General features: G+C 32.4%; 3 protein-coding genes across 5 annotated transcripts; all 3 read right to left on the bottom strand.

The window, feature by feature from the left end:
* Positions 1–1,380: 1,380 nt before the first annotated feature.
* LOC134242263 (uncharacterized) lies at positions 1,381–5,090 on the bottom strand. Of its 3 annotated transcripts, none has more exons than XM_062724348.1 (5): positions 4,944–5,090; positions 4,581–4,679; positions 3,048–3,115; positions 2,822–2,956; positions 1,381–2,369 (listed from the first exon to the last, which is right to left on the bottom strand). In XM_062724348.1, exons 2-5 carry the CDS (start codon positions 4,652–4,654, stop codon positions 1,420–1,422), a joined length of 1,227 nt encoding a protein of 408 aa, XP_062580332.1. In that variant the 5' UTR covers positions 4,655–4,679; positions 4,944–5,090; the 3' UTR covers positions 1,381–1,419. The 3 variants fall into 3 exon arrangements, with proteins under 3 accessions (XP_062580332.1, XP_062580333.1, XP_062580335.1); XM_062724349.1 differs by having other exon boundaries at positions 4,581–4,675; XM_062724351.1 differs by lacking the exons at positions 4,581–4,679; positions 4,944–5,090 and adding an exon at positions 4,050–4,320.
* Positions 5,091–6,744: 1,654 nt separating this feature from the next.
* Positions 6,745–10,929, bottom strand: LOC134242265 (uncharacterized). Its single transcript, XM_062724353.1, has 4 exons — positions 10,613–10,929; positions 10,377–10,435; positions 10,056–10,187; positions 6,745–7,640 (listed from the first exon to the last, which is right to left on the bottom strand). Exons 1-4 carry the CDS (start codon positions 10,723–10,725, stop codon positions 6,853–6,855), a joined length of 1,092 nt encoding a protein of 363 aa, XP_062580337.1. The 5' UTR covers positions 10,726–10,929; the 3' UTR covers positions 6,745–6,852.
* A 2,957-nt stretch (positions 10,930–13,886) lies between these two features.
* Positions 13,887–14,587, bottom strand: LOC134242264 (uncharacterized; the record flags this gene model as incomplete). The annotated part of the gene is made up of 1 exon (XM_062724352.1): positions 13,887–14,587. A coding segment is annotated over one exon (462 nt), but the record flags the coding sequence as incomplete, so codon positions are not given.
* Positions 14,588–14,592: the final 5 nt, after the last annotated feature.

Here is a 14,592-nt window from a genome sequence, read left to right as displayed (position 1 = left end):
ATTATTTTTACAAGCCCTACAGGTCCTAAAAATAAAAATTACAAATGTAAATTTCGCTATTTATACTGCCATTTTGGTTTGCAAGATCCATAATTCAGTCCAATGCGCTTGGTATTGTTAAATGTAAAACATTAGTAATTGATATATCAACTTCAGAAAATATTGAAATCTAGCTTGTGTTTGCAACTGAGGTAAGAATATTGCAAAAATTAACCAGAAACAAGTTTACTTTTTTGTTCGCAATAAAAATAGAGTTTTTTTCAATAGGTGGCACTCTGTAAGTCTCTTTTTCAATTTATATATATTCTTAGTCAAGAGTGAATTAAAGATACAACTTTAAATATATATAAATAAGAATTGTTCTATAAATTTTATGGGAGAGAGAATGAATTGTTAAGGTTCATGCGTTTTGAGAAACTAGAATTTCAGAGAATTGATTAAATTGAAAAAATATAATATTCACGGAATCAAATAGTGAGGTGAATACTGTCCACCCCAAGGCAAAATTATATTTTATGATTTATTTATTAAATGTTTACCCTTAGTAAAAGGGTGCATAGATAAAAATAGTTTTTTTTCATAATGATTTTTTTTATAATGACTTCTATCAATTGGGAATTTACAAAACTATGATAATTCCATATTGAAAAAAAGTAATCTTTATGTTCAACTGGAAGATACCCATACAAAAAGGAAGGATAATTAATAAACGACACACAAACATGTTTTATTTGGTTGATAAGGAAATTAAATTGAAAAGTTTGCTTGACAAAAATCTTTGACTTGCCTATGCCCTAAGAAAAAAAATTGTTCTACAAATTTATGGTGGTGGAAAATGAATATTACGGCCCATGCGTAGGAGAGAAACAAGCATTTCAGTGAATTTATCAATTTTAAAGAAAAAATATTAAGGAATGTGGTTGAACAGTGAGATGATTTTCCCTCCCAAATTCTGCATCTTACCAATTTCACCAGAAAATATAGCAGAAATATTTGGTGGAAAATCTTTATCAGATAATTTTTTTTAAATAAAGGAGGCTTCCAAAAATTTATATACTTCAGAAAAATAATGATTTCTAATTCAAAATAGCAAATATAAAAATTTTAAATTGGTTGAACAGTGAAGGAATATGATCATTTATAAAGTATGGCACAAACATGTTTTTGGGGGTAACTCTTGGTCAATCGAAAACTATCTATACATGCAACTTAGCTTAATCAATCTTTCACTTTCTATCATAGCAACAGTAATATTGAAAAAAAATATCAAAAAATATAGGACATTCTCTCAACATCATTACAGAATGATATATTGTATATGATCACAAAAATGAAAAAGACGAAGCTGGATGTTATGCATGACTGACACATATCATCTTATTAAAAAAACCAATACAGGAAAGGCTGTGCTTCAGTCTATCACTTGTAAGTTTCGATCAATATATGTTTTTCTTCACACCTGCTTGGATCAGAGTTATTCCGGATATTAATCTGACCCTCCATCGGAACATATTCATCTAGTTTTTCAGATTTGTTCATGTCAATATAACCACTAACATGTTTGGATGCTGCAAAAGGACCTGGAATAGCTAATAAATTGGGATCACGGTTAGTGCTAGCTTTTCTAAGTATTACAGGGGATACTGAAGCTCCCTGATTCGTGTCGTTAAGAACTGGTAGGTCTTCTCCCGGGGCATCTGTAGATTGAATTGCGGAAGACACCGGAGTTATATAACTATCTCTGTTTGTGGCAGTCATGGGTTTAGAGGGTAATGTAGAATATTTCGTTCTTTCCTTATCTGACGTCTTAATAAATTCATACTTTCCTGCGTCACTTTTTCTTTTATGCTCTGATCTGCTATTTGTTGGAAGTGAGGAATATCTTTTCATGTTCTCCTCGGACTGGTCAATAAGTTCATATTTTCCTATATCACTTCTTCTGCAGCCCTGTGACGTTGATGGAAGCCTTAAATCGTTTATTTCGCAGTAGGTATTAACATGGCCTCTACTGTTCTCTACAGAATCTCGTTTTTCAACTTTCACTTTCCTTTTTCCTCTTATCAGTACAATGATCACAATAATGAGCAGTAGTATGACTAATCCGCCGATGACAGACATGATTATGATGTTGAGTGAAATGTCTTCGGAATCTTCGTTGGACTTCTGTGCGTCTTTGATAATTTCTGAGTCCATTTTAATGTTGCCTGTTACAGAATACTCCGATCTGTTTCTTTCACTTCTCATACCGTTTGTCGATGACTGGACATCCTTTTCGTCTATGGTAGATTTAAAAGTCCTTGCTGTTGTCTCCACTTTCCTTGGTGATGAGGTGTGTGATGTCATTGCTTCATGACTTGTTATCAGTTCAGCTTTAGAAATATACAACATTAACGTTATATGTTATTATATCATATGCCATAATATATATTTAAAGCTGTTTTATGTAGATTATACATAAAAAGTAAAACTTATTTACAAGGAAATCTCATTTATAATGATTTATTTATTCATTCCTGAATATTAAAAAAATGTGTGCATTTAAAAAACAAATATTTACATTTGCAAATGTTTTCCTTTATATAACACTACTGAAAGCAACAAATCATATTCAGGTCATAGATGTGCGTTTGGATAAACAGGATTTCCTCATAAATACGTTTAATTTACTGTAAATATGAGGAAATATAAACCCTACTAGTTGTCATTTCTCTGCAACCAGTTGCCGGATCACAGGCCTCTTTGATACCTTATTTCTTAAATATTAATGTCCCCAGAACTTCCTTATAAATAAGTTTGATTTACTGTAAATATAATACCCTACCAGTTGTTATTTCTCTGCATCCAGTTGCCGGATCACACGCCTCTATAGAACAGTTACAGAATCCTCCAAGACATCGTCGTCCATACTTCGGGTAGTCAAACTGACAACTTGGTCCAAACTTTCCAGCTGGGCAATCTGAAAGAATAGTTGGGGAGAAAGCTAGCTTATAAACTGAGTATCCGACATCATCAAGATAAACAGAATTTTATATTCGTGTTCAACTTACCTACGCAAACTCCATTTCTGAGATAATAATCGGGACAACAATCTGTTGATGATGATGAATCTCCGGACCTAGTCAAAGCAAAAAGGTGTCAATATAGTTATAACTTCATAATAACATAAAAACATATTTAGTTGACAAGATTTTGATACTACCATACTGTTGGTATTTAATGCTTGTATTTTAATGTACATTTTTTTTTACACATATTAACACATATTAACATTTGCAATTGTTTTCCTTTATATAAATGTAAATACAAACATCTATCAGGATATACATGTAAATACGGATTTCTTTAAGTGACCTACAAGTATTTATACCCCGATAAATGTTTAAAATTATCCCTTGTTTCTTAAGGTAATTCCAGCCTCGTATGATGTCATAGGTTTTTGGAAAAAAAAACTGTTATTAATTCAAATTTATACCACATAGAACAAGGGCTTTTGGAAGAATGCCTACCAATAAGTCTGATGATAATTGATGTGAAGTAAAAGAATTTAAAAGATGTATATTTTCTTTATTAAGTCAACTATTCAATCTTTAAAAAATGTTCACAAGGGCAATAACTCCTTCAAAGGTATCTTTATTCTTTATTGTACATCTAATTATAAAATAGTTTTCATAATATTCAAAATTCAAAAGTTTCTTATAAGTAGCAAATATTTTAGATATATCAACACCAGAAAAATGCATTTGAACCGTTTTTTACATGATTATTTAAATACTGTATACAAAAATGCACATTTTTTAATGTTGACATATACTTCTGTTTATATATGTTTCCCATCTTAAATAATATGGCAACTTATACCTTTTTTGCAATACATGTAATTGGTATATTCAAACTATATTCAATGAAAGTAAATGCACTTTGAACCATTAAAATTATGAGGGTGGAAAGACCTCAATTCAATGCTTAAAACCTTTAATTTATACAAAACGTGAAAAGAAAACATTTAGATTTCTTATAAGTATTAAAGTCATCATTAGCCGTTTACTTACTTGCGACAACCTTCGAGAAATGTTGCTAAAGATATGATAATCAACGAGGAGAATTGCATTTTTTTCAATTCAAACAAATTATGCTCCCAGCTTGCTTCTTTAGGTTCAGACGAGGAAATAAATTATCTATTTAATGATGACGGAATCAAAATATACAACCACATCTATTGGGGTCAGCTGATCTCGCTTCCTGTTTCTTAATCTACATGTACTTAACTAATGACGAATCCTCTCCTTGTATATCTCTTCTATATATAGAGTCTTCTATTAGTGCGGACAATGGCTGGTTTTTTTTTTCAAACCAAAGGTTTAAAGACAAACTTTTTTTTCTCATCCTATTATTATTACATCAATAAAAACATTTTTTTTCTATTTCGACGTGTGTTTTTGAGTGACGCTTATTGAAAAAAAATGTTGATTTCGCATATGTCTCGGTAGATGGTGTGTCAGGAAGAGATCTCATTTAAAACCATTATTATACAGACTTATTGTTCAGTTCTATTTGGGGAAAAGATAACATGGTGAACTTACTCTCCGCACGTCCGAGTCAGCGGTGTATTGTACAGGAGCAGATAACTAATACAGCACAGGAAACTCGTGTCCATGGCTGTCAAGTATTAAGCTCGCTATCTACAAGTATGTTTGAATCATCAAGAAACTGGATGTTCATCATAGACTTTAACAAGCTAATAATTACGTAAAGATTTGAACCTTTATCATCTTTAACGATAGAGTAAAACATTTCAAAAAGTAATTTGAAAAGGTTGTTTTATTCTCGATTCAATATCTTAAAAACTTCGCAAAAAATGAATAATAAATTAAACACAATATTAATTAACTTAAATTCAGAAACTAAGCATTTCTGTTACTGTTTAAAACATTGTCCATACAAACCTTTGGATAAACCACAAACAATCACAAAGACAGTCACAAGGAAATTAAACTCACAAATTTCCTCGTGAGAAAAATCAAAATCCTAATCATTTGTGATTAAGTATATTAGTGTCAACTCGAACTAAAATAGTGAATTTAGAAAGAAGATGTAATATTCGTAGCCCGACACATCTGTAACATTTTTTTTTGTTAAGCAAAGTCGTAAATGGTAGCTTCACAAAAAAACTTCATGATAAACATGATTACTTCATTTCTTCTATTGTTGATTTGCAACGCAAAAGCAAGCTGTATATACGAATGAAATATTTAAGGAATGAAGCTTACTTCAACTTATGATTTGCAACGCAAAAGCAAGGTTTCACATTGTATTTTATAGACAAGCGTAAATACGTTTTTGAAATATATAGGCAAGTTATCACAAACGTGTTACAAGTAAAATTAAATTATATAGCGATCACAAACAGTATTCAAGAAGGATATGGAGATAACGAACAGTATTCAATAACAAAGTCCATAAAACAATACAAAATAGGAGCAGAGCAAACATATGGGCCTCCAACACATCAGAGGTGGGGTCAGGTGCGATGGAGGAGTGAGCATCCCCTGCTGACCGGTCACATCTGCCGTGTGCTCCTCGTCATGATAGAAAAATAACGAAAAAATCCGTCGTCAATTCGACGTATAAATAATGGACTAACTATTAGTATGAAAAACGTCACTCAGCATTTGACTCAATGATAAATTGTATTTGCTGACAAGGTCATTTCGACCATTGAATTTATGAAATGATGACTTTAAACATTTTTACAGTACGTGCAAGGACACATTCGCCACCGAAAATAATGTGTCCATGTGTAACTCGATCAGCACCTGGTGCTTTTCTGTATTTCAGCTTGCGAATGGTGTGTGTTAACTTGACGGTATTTTGGCCACCGGGAAAGTCGCCGCTATAAAGATCATATAACCTTTTAATGAATTTTCTTTTGAATTTGGCGATGGAAATCTTGATCAAATGATGAATCATTAGAAGGATTATACATATTTTGAAATATAGCACAGATACCTCTTTCTAAAAAAAACAACATGGGTCCTGTGACTCGGCCCTTACGCATTCGTCAGAATTTAATTCGAATTAGCTTCGCTTAGTGTTCAAACGGAGCTAATGTGAAATAATTTATCGCAGTAAATTCGAAGTATACTAATTCGCATTAAAATTTCCGTGTGAACGCGATTCAAATTTAATTCGCAGTAAGTTATTTAATTTGAATTAAACACTACGTGTGAACAATGCATTAGTCAAATGCTTAAAGACGTTTTCATACTAATTGCTATGTTATTAAATATTCACACACTGAATTGACGACAGATATTTACACTATTTCCTGATCATGACAAGGAACACACGGCGGGTGTAACTGATCGGTGGAGATGCTCATTCTTCCATGGCATCTGATCCTAGCTCCTATGTTTTGGAGGTTTGTTATTGCTATGCTCTTATTTTCTATTTATTAATGGACTTCAGATCTTCAAAAATGTTTGTTATCTCCATATATTTTATTATGAAATCTTTAAAATTGATTAATGAAAAGGAGCAGAGTGATAGATTTGCACAAAATGTGATGCATATTATCATTACAAAATAATGGATGTGCAAACATATTTGGTCATAGCTAAGCAGACCATTTGTTAAGTGAATTCATTTCTTTAAGAACTTTTTACCATAATTATGTTAATTTTATTAATGAAATAGAACAACTTTTAACATTCTGATAACAGAAAGAACAAAACAGAATGATCATGAGCTATTCAAATAATGTTTATGATGGGAAAGTACTTTAATTTTACATAAATGTTTATATAAGACTTTTACTCGTAGACGTTTCAGTATTTGTTTCCAAACGTACTCTCTTTATTGTGAAATATTTTTGCTGAGCGATAAATTCCTAGCTTCATTTTCAGCGCACATGGAAACATATTCTTCTTTTTTGGTTCCCTTATCCATATCAATATAACCGCTCACTTGTCCCGAGGTTTTACCAAATCTTTTCTGGGTAGTTTTTAAGTGTGATTTGTCATTTCTCATCTCAACTTTTAGGTTATCTTCTGCATTGCCATCCGATAACTCCTGTACTGGCACGTTTGACATTGTTTTGCTATCCCTCGTGTTGGATTTCCGATCATCTTCTCCACTTCTCAGTATCTCCAGCATTGAGACATTTGAGATCGTTTTACTGCCATGTTTAGCGATATTTTCTCTAGAGGGAAGGGCTGTATACTTAGTAGCATCTTTTTTAGAGTGATCGATGACTTCATACTCCTCTGCTTCGTCTTCCTTATCGTTGTCCACATCGTCTATTACATCATCATCGTCTATTTCGCAGTACGTATCTACGTGTCGGTGGCTTGTCACCTTAGAATTTCGTCTTAATGACTTTTTCTCTAGTCGTATCGTAATTTTCCCCTTTAATTGGACTACTATAACAGCAATAAGAAAGCCTATGACGAGAACACCAATCACTGAAATAACGGCCATAACTGTGGAACTAGACTCTTCCTTATCTTTGCTCGTGTCTTTTATCTCCACTTGGCTCGTTAGATTTTTGTTGTTATTTCGTAGATTATATTCAAATGTAGAGTTTGTTATGGATGGCGATGATAGAAGAATAGAAAGGGTATTGGATTTAGGAATGATCGAATCTAAAAAAAAATATAAACGCGATTTCAATATACACTTTAACTTCAGGAAGCTCTAAACACTAACAGAAACTGTTTTTTGGATTCATCTGGATATATAAATATATATATATATAATAGTATATATATATATATATATATATATATATATATTAGAATATATATATATATATATATATATATATATATATAATAAATATATATAAGACAATGGGCTATTTGTGAGCAGAAATAACTGTTGTTTTTTACTTACATTGGGAAAATCAATGAGAATAATTAATTACATTTCTTATTCTTAGTCTTATATAATGCCAAAAATATTCTAATCTGTTACACAAATCATGTGATTAACTGTAAATAACAATTTCTTTAATCTTACATCTGAGGGCAGATCACTCTAACTGCTAGCTGCAATAATGTAGCCCTCTCCTTTTTTTTTTTTTTTTTTTTTTTTGGGGGTGGGCTACAACTCCTTAGGATCTCCGTAATGGTGCAGAGCGGGAGTGATTCGCTCCCGCACGGATTTCGGCTTAAATTGTTAGTAAACGGCTATTTTACGAGGGTCATTCAAAAAGTTCGTAGACTTTTGTCATAACTTCTTTATTTAACGTCATATAATAACCAAATTTAGTACAGATATTCTAACAATGAATTCGAACAAATTGAACAAAAAATTGGAAAATATCTTGATAATTTACAAAATTATCAAAGATTTAAGACGGCAAAAATGGGGTCACGGAGCAGGGTCAAAATTTAGCTATTTACTAATCATACACTTTATAATGTCTAGAGTCAAACCTCTGATAAATGGCACTTAAACGAAATAAAATTGAAATGTTTAAATTTAGTTTTGTTCTAATATTACTTCAGATGCTAAAATGTAATGCAATACATAGCTTCGTTTGAAAGATATCAATTTCTAAATACAGATATACTTCATGAAAAAAGCAAAAAACCATGACGTCGAAGGACGTCACGGAGCAGCGATTAGCGATAAAATTTTGTTTTACATTCGGGAAACCTTTAAAACAAACTCTGTGAATGCTTGATGAACCAGAAAATAGTTACAAAATGTGCTATGCATTTGTTTATAATGGAAATGACTATTCTATGAGTCTAAGAGACTTCGGAGAAATTGAGAACATGAACGGTCTTCGAAGAAACAAATTATAGTAATAAATCTTGTCAAAAAAATGGTAACGTCATGAAACGTGATGTGCGATTCACTATTCTGGAGCTTGTGCAATCAAGAGTTACGCCATAAAGAATTTTAAAACGGTGACATTCAAACTTAATGTACTCAAATAATTGTTAGCGAACTAAGTGTCAAGGCCTATGGATACGAATTCATGTATTGGGAAGAAAATACAAACCGTGTATAAAATGAAAAGGCAGAGTAATTTTGAGAAACTTTCTCGTCGTTGTTTTTGACCTCACAGCGTTATTAACCGTGCTCCGTGGTAACAAAACGTGTTGCTTTTAAAACTGTCTAACACGAGTTCCATTTAATGAAATCGAATGAAACTTTACACACTGACAAAATAAATGTTTTTACATATAAAAATGTATAAATCTGAAATTTTGTAAGAATAATATGATGATGGTGGGCATTGTCTACGTATTTTTTGAATGACCCTCGTATTTATATGTCTTACCTGGACTTCCAAAATGTAGTTATCCCAGACATAAATCGATCCAAAAATATACAGAACAATCCATATATCAGTATTTTTCGTGTATGTCAACATCACAACTTAAATTTATCCGCCATGTTTACTGACCTTGACAGATTTTATTTCGGGACAGCCAATGAGATTAAGGATCTATAGGGAGCGAATTTCTTTGGAATTACCTTATTTTAAGCTTAAATATCGGTGTTTACAAAAAAATGAAACATGGAATGATTTTATTTATCGATGTTTAGTGTTACTATTCATCACAATTATTTATAAACCTCGACATTTGCTTTATTGAGTTGTTCTAAATTTCAAGCGCAAGTCTCACTACGTCACGCGTGAACTGTCATGGCTGCTGAAGTAAATGCACAGATTTATTTTACATGGTTTTCGCGTTTAACGAGCTTTAATGTCGACAGTGAATAAAAATTTCGTCTTATTAGAAGTAAGTTGATTGTGGAAACAATTTATTCTGCCTGCAGTCGCCAGTATTTACAAAATATTTTTGCACCATTACGGAGATGTGTGGAATTGTAGCCCTCTCCAGAAAATAACAGATTAAAAAAATCGGAGAGGGCTACATTATTGCAGCTATCTAACTGCATTAAACTACCCTATAAATAGAGCTCTTTAGTATGTAGTGTTTAGAGCGTCCTTAATTTTTTTTAATATTCAAAAATGTAATATGTTATTTTTTTCACATTGATAAAAGATATTTATAATTCAAAAACACAACACTCACGATCCTTGCAGCCTTCTGCGGGATCACAGTTTTCTTTTGGACACTGACATTTCCCATCAAGACATCGACGTCCGTAATCAGGGTAGGTACAGATGTACTTACAGTCTGGTCCAAAGGTCCCGGATGGACATGCTGGAAGCAGATATAAGGATCAACGTACAATGCATAAATACTGCTCTTTATATCTATATATTATACGTTACCTCCATATATGTTATGAAATTCAAGACGTTGTTTGAAAAAGATGACTGAATTACACATCCTGAGGATAGGTTAACGGAATTGTTGTACTTAATTTCTCAATAAATATATTAAACTTACGGACACATTTTCCATCTAGAACATGATAGTCGGCACAACATGATGTTGCTTCACCGGTTCTACAAATATTGTACATATATAACAAACTGAACAAAAGTCAGAATCACAATTCAAAGTAAAAGGATTCTACTAAAGCATTGATTACTCTATCACTTTTTGTTACATTTTACAACTACATAAGCACCTTTGGTGGATTGGCCTGTTTTAAAAATATTTATGATAAAAAAAGATCTTACTTTAAGCAATTCTCCGTCGCTGATGAGTGAAAAAGAATAACAATAACTATAATTCTTAAACTATTATTCAAAATGTGATGGACCATACTTGGTTTATGTGAGTATTCCGCCATATATATGATTGTGATGATTTCGTTTGAAGTTTAATTAAGGAAGTTATTATGCAAAAAAGCTTTTGAATTTCTGATTAAAACACTCCTCATTTAGCGCATGAATAACATGAATAACGTAATCCAAAAAGGACAACTCCTAAACAAAGTATTTTCCGTGATATTTTATTTTATCGGTATCTATGTTCCAGATGCTCCTCTCCCCGAATGGATGTTTCAGCCCTCATTTCTGGATTGATTTGATTGTTACCATTCAAAACATCTCAAGTAACAAACATTGAAATCATTGTGTAAATGAAAAAAATAAGCATTCAGGATACACATAATTATATGCATAGATTCCTTGTACAACAGTCGGTATATCGCTTGCTCAGTGATCAGAAGGTCAAAGTTTTAACCTCTGGCCGAGAGAACCGAATGGGTAACAACTGTTCCTTTACCAATCGCTCGGTAATCTGAAATAAAAATTGAGAGTTGTTCGGATGATACCTTTAATTACTCGCCCCCGTACGTATAACAGCAGGCGTCGGCAAGATCTCTCACTTTTCAATGTCCTTTAAATTTATAGGTGAGGTCCTTCACTGGCATACTATAACGTGTCATATGAGCTGAATTATCTTTCAAGGGATTATCAACTAAAATCAACGAATAATAAACAATTAAATATTTTACTGATTTTGAGAATGCATGTCTCATAAATTACCTATCAGTGTATTGCAAAGTTGCTTTTGTTTCATTTAAATTAATTCATGGGTGTACAAAAAAATTAAACACAATGCATGAAATAAAACAGTACTCAATCCAAATAGTTAATACAAATCAGGAGGAGAGCAAACCTCAAAAACATCAGAGATTTGATCAGGTGCCATGGAGGAGTGAGCATCCCTTGCCGACTGGCCACACCAGCTTGTCGTGAAATAAAATCAAATATAGAAAAAATTCTGTCGACAATTCGTTTTTTAAATATTGGTCGTACAATTAAATGTAGTACGAAAAATCACAATCAACATTTGACTTTACTGACATGGTAATTGCATCGACCCCAGAGCTTACTGATTAATTACATGTATTTTAAACGAGACTGCTGATGTTTTGGATTCAGATCAGCTTGTTTAATTTCAATATCTTACCTCGTTTTAAGAATTCTGCATACGTAGAGCATCATTTTTGCATATTGAATCAACCGAGGGATATAAACCGTTATACATGTGATCAGGGTATTTTACAGCATAAGTTAGGAAGTTGACAATGAAAAGTTTTTCTTCATGTTTATCAAAATGCTTTGTTGTTTGATCACCATTAAAGCTTTTTTTTCTAGTAAATATCCAAATATGAAACAGATGTACCAGACTCTGTGATATCTCTTTTTTCGAGCTAAACGGGATATATCGAATGGAAATGGCCATTGTTAGTTGTCCGTACGTCGTCGATATATATTCATTTTGAGTTGAAGCGTTGAAGCCAGTGTTTTCTTCTTTTCTAATAAAATATTTTGAATAAATTTTGTTTAATATGACTATTTAGCAGCATATCTGGCGACCGTGGCGACCACCAGTTAATCATGTGGCAGCAAACATAATTAACTAGCGGTTGCCGAAGAAGTTCTTGTGGTATGTGACACTTTGAAAAAATACGCACTTTGAAAAAAATTCAAAGTGTGTTAAAAATGGGACAAAATCAACGCACCTAAAAAAATCAAAGTCAGTTAACACTTTGAAAACAAAAATTCAAAGTGCGTTAAGAGTGTACATAAACATTTTTTACCATGGGGACATTTAAGGCACTTTAAAAAATATGTAGAAACAAAACTTCTAGACTTAGGTTTTAGTAATTAAGAGAATCAATTTGTAATACTTATATCTTTCGAAAAAACATTTTAATTTACATGTATTGATTTAACCTCATTGCAAGGAGAAGACGAGTAGAATTTCTCTCAGCCCAACTCTTCTTTCTTATACATAGCCTTCGGTAGAAAATTGAAAGGGGACCTTCCCCCAAAGTAATCCCAAATTTTCAATGCCTATATTATGTTTATCTTTGTAAAACATTTGTTTGCCGAAGCTCCCCCCCCCCGGTACCGATGCCTATGCTACACCCAAATACATGCATTTGCATAAATGGTATGACAATGAAGACGTTCAATAAATTTTAGTTTACATAAAATGCATGCAAACTGAAAAAAATTAAGAACAGTAAAACATATAAGAGAGAAAGAATGGAAAAATCAAAATCGCTCAATTTCACATCCTGCGTGGTGACCTTATCACCGAAAAGTTATCCAACAGGTTCAATTCTCTGTCATACCTGAGATTTTTAAGAATGTTGACCAAGCCATGCACCGGTGCGATAATATGGTCGATATTAACACTCTTTTATAGAAATTTTTATTTTTTCAAAGTGCGTTGATTTGGTCCCAAATTTAATGCACTTTGAAAAAAATTTTCAATTTGCTAGTTATGTTCCAAAAATGAAATTGGTGTTGAATTTCACTATTTTCATTTCATTGTTATGATCCATTGTTATGATCCATTGTTATGATCCATTTCTTCTACTTGGCACCTAACGGCTTCTGTACAACAGAAATCACTGGACTTGAGAAGTTACTCTGTAACAAGTTTATTGTCAATTACGAATTATTTATTTCAAAATAGTTACACTTGTCTATCGATACGTTATCATTAGTGGTTTAATTAATAATGTGAGTAAATGGCTTTAAGAAATTCCTTCTCTTCTTGATTGCAAACTATATCTTTTCTTTTTATTCTCCTTGGAGCCAAATTGAAATATCTTTATATTTGGTCTTTACGTAGTGAACACAGTAAAACTCTCGTTCTGTTAATTTCCTTAACATTGAATGCAGTATACGATTCAACGTGTACGTGCATCAAAGTGTAATCTTAATAATTATGCATTGAGTTTTTTTCTTAAATTGCTAGATCGTCAGAAAAAAAATTATATCATCGATACTTTCTTGAAGTATATTTCAGTTATTTTCTTCCTGTTTAGTTCTCATTTTGATCCAATAATATTTTTTCTGTGCGGTCGACAATGAATGCTTACTCCATATGGCATGCAATCCAACTTTGAGTTTGTAGGAGTCCGTGTTTAAATTGATATTTCATTTAAAAAATAAATTGAAAGAAAACGCTTTTATTACTGACTCATACAAAACACAACAGAAACACTTAAAATACAACTTCAAAGTTTTCAAACAATAACAGAAACATTCAGAAGACAACTTCAGAATTTTTATATATTTTGTGGATAACTAAACATTCATCACTATAATGTGAAAAAAAGATAGTTTGTCCATTTTGTACAACATAAATTCAAATATTACGCGTGACATTTTACAGCGGAAATCTCATTTAAAGTATAAATTTTTCCTTGTAGCCAGTTTTTATTATACAACATCTTTAGTAGACGTATCTTTTCCCGTGTTTTCGGCTGCCATGGGAACATAGTCCTCCTCTTGTCTCTCTTTATTCATGTCAATATATCCGCTGACTTGGGCAGAGGTTTTCCCCATTCTCTTTGGTGGGTTTTGAGTATTGCTTTTGTCTTTTCTCATTTCCACCTCTGTATCGGCATTATCATCATCCTCAAGTATCTTCTGCATTGAAACCGTGGACATCACCGCTCTCTCCTCTTTCGACAAACCTGGCCTTGGCGGAAGTGGTGTATACTTTGCCCCATCTTTTTTTGATTGATCGATAAGTTCGTAAATTTCAGATTCATTCAGTGTTTTACATTTGTCCTCCGTCTCTTCGCCTTCGTCTATTTCACAGTAAGTATCTACATGTCGTTGACTTGTCGCATGAGAGCCTCGGTTTGATGGTTTCTGAGTTCGCAGTTTGATTTTACCTTTCA

Source organism: Saccostrea cucullata, unplaced genomic scaffold (genome assembly GCF_032062105.1).
Source record: "Saccostrea cucullata isolate Sc308-1 unplaced genomic scaffold, CSIRO_AGI_Scuc_v1 ctg6213, whole genome shotgun sequence".
Classification (NCBI taxonomy): Eukaryota; Metazoa; Mollusca; class Bivalvia; order Ostreida; family Ostreidae; genus Saccostrea; species Saccostrea cuccullata.
The sequence above is the reverse complement of the archived record's forward strand: the minus strand, read 5'-3'. Positions and strand labels throughout refer to the sequence as shown.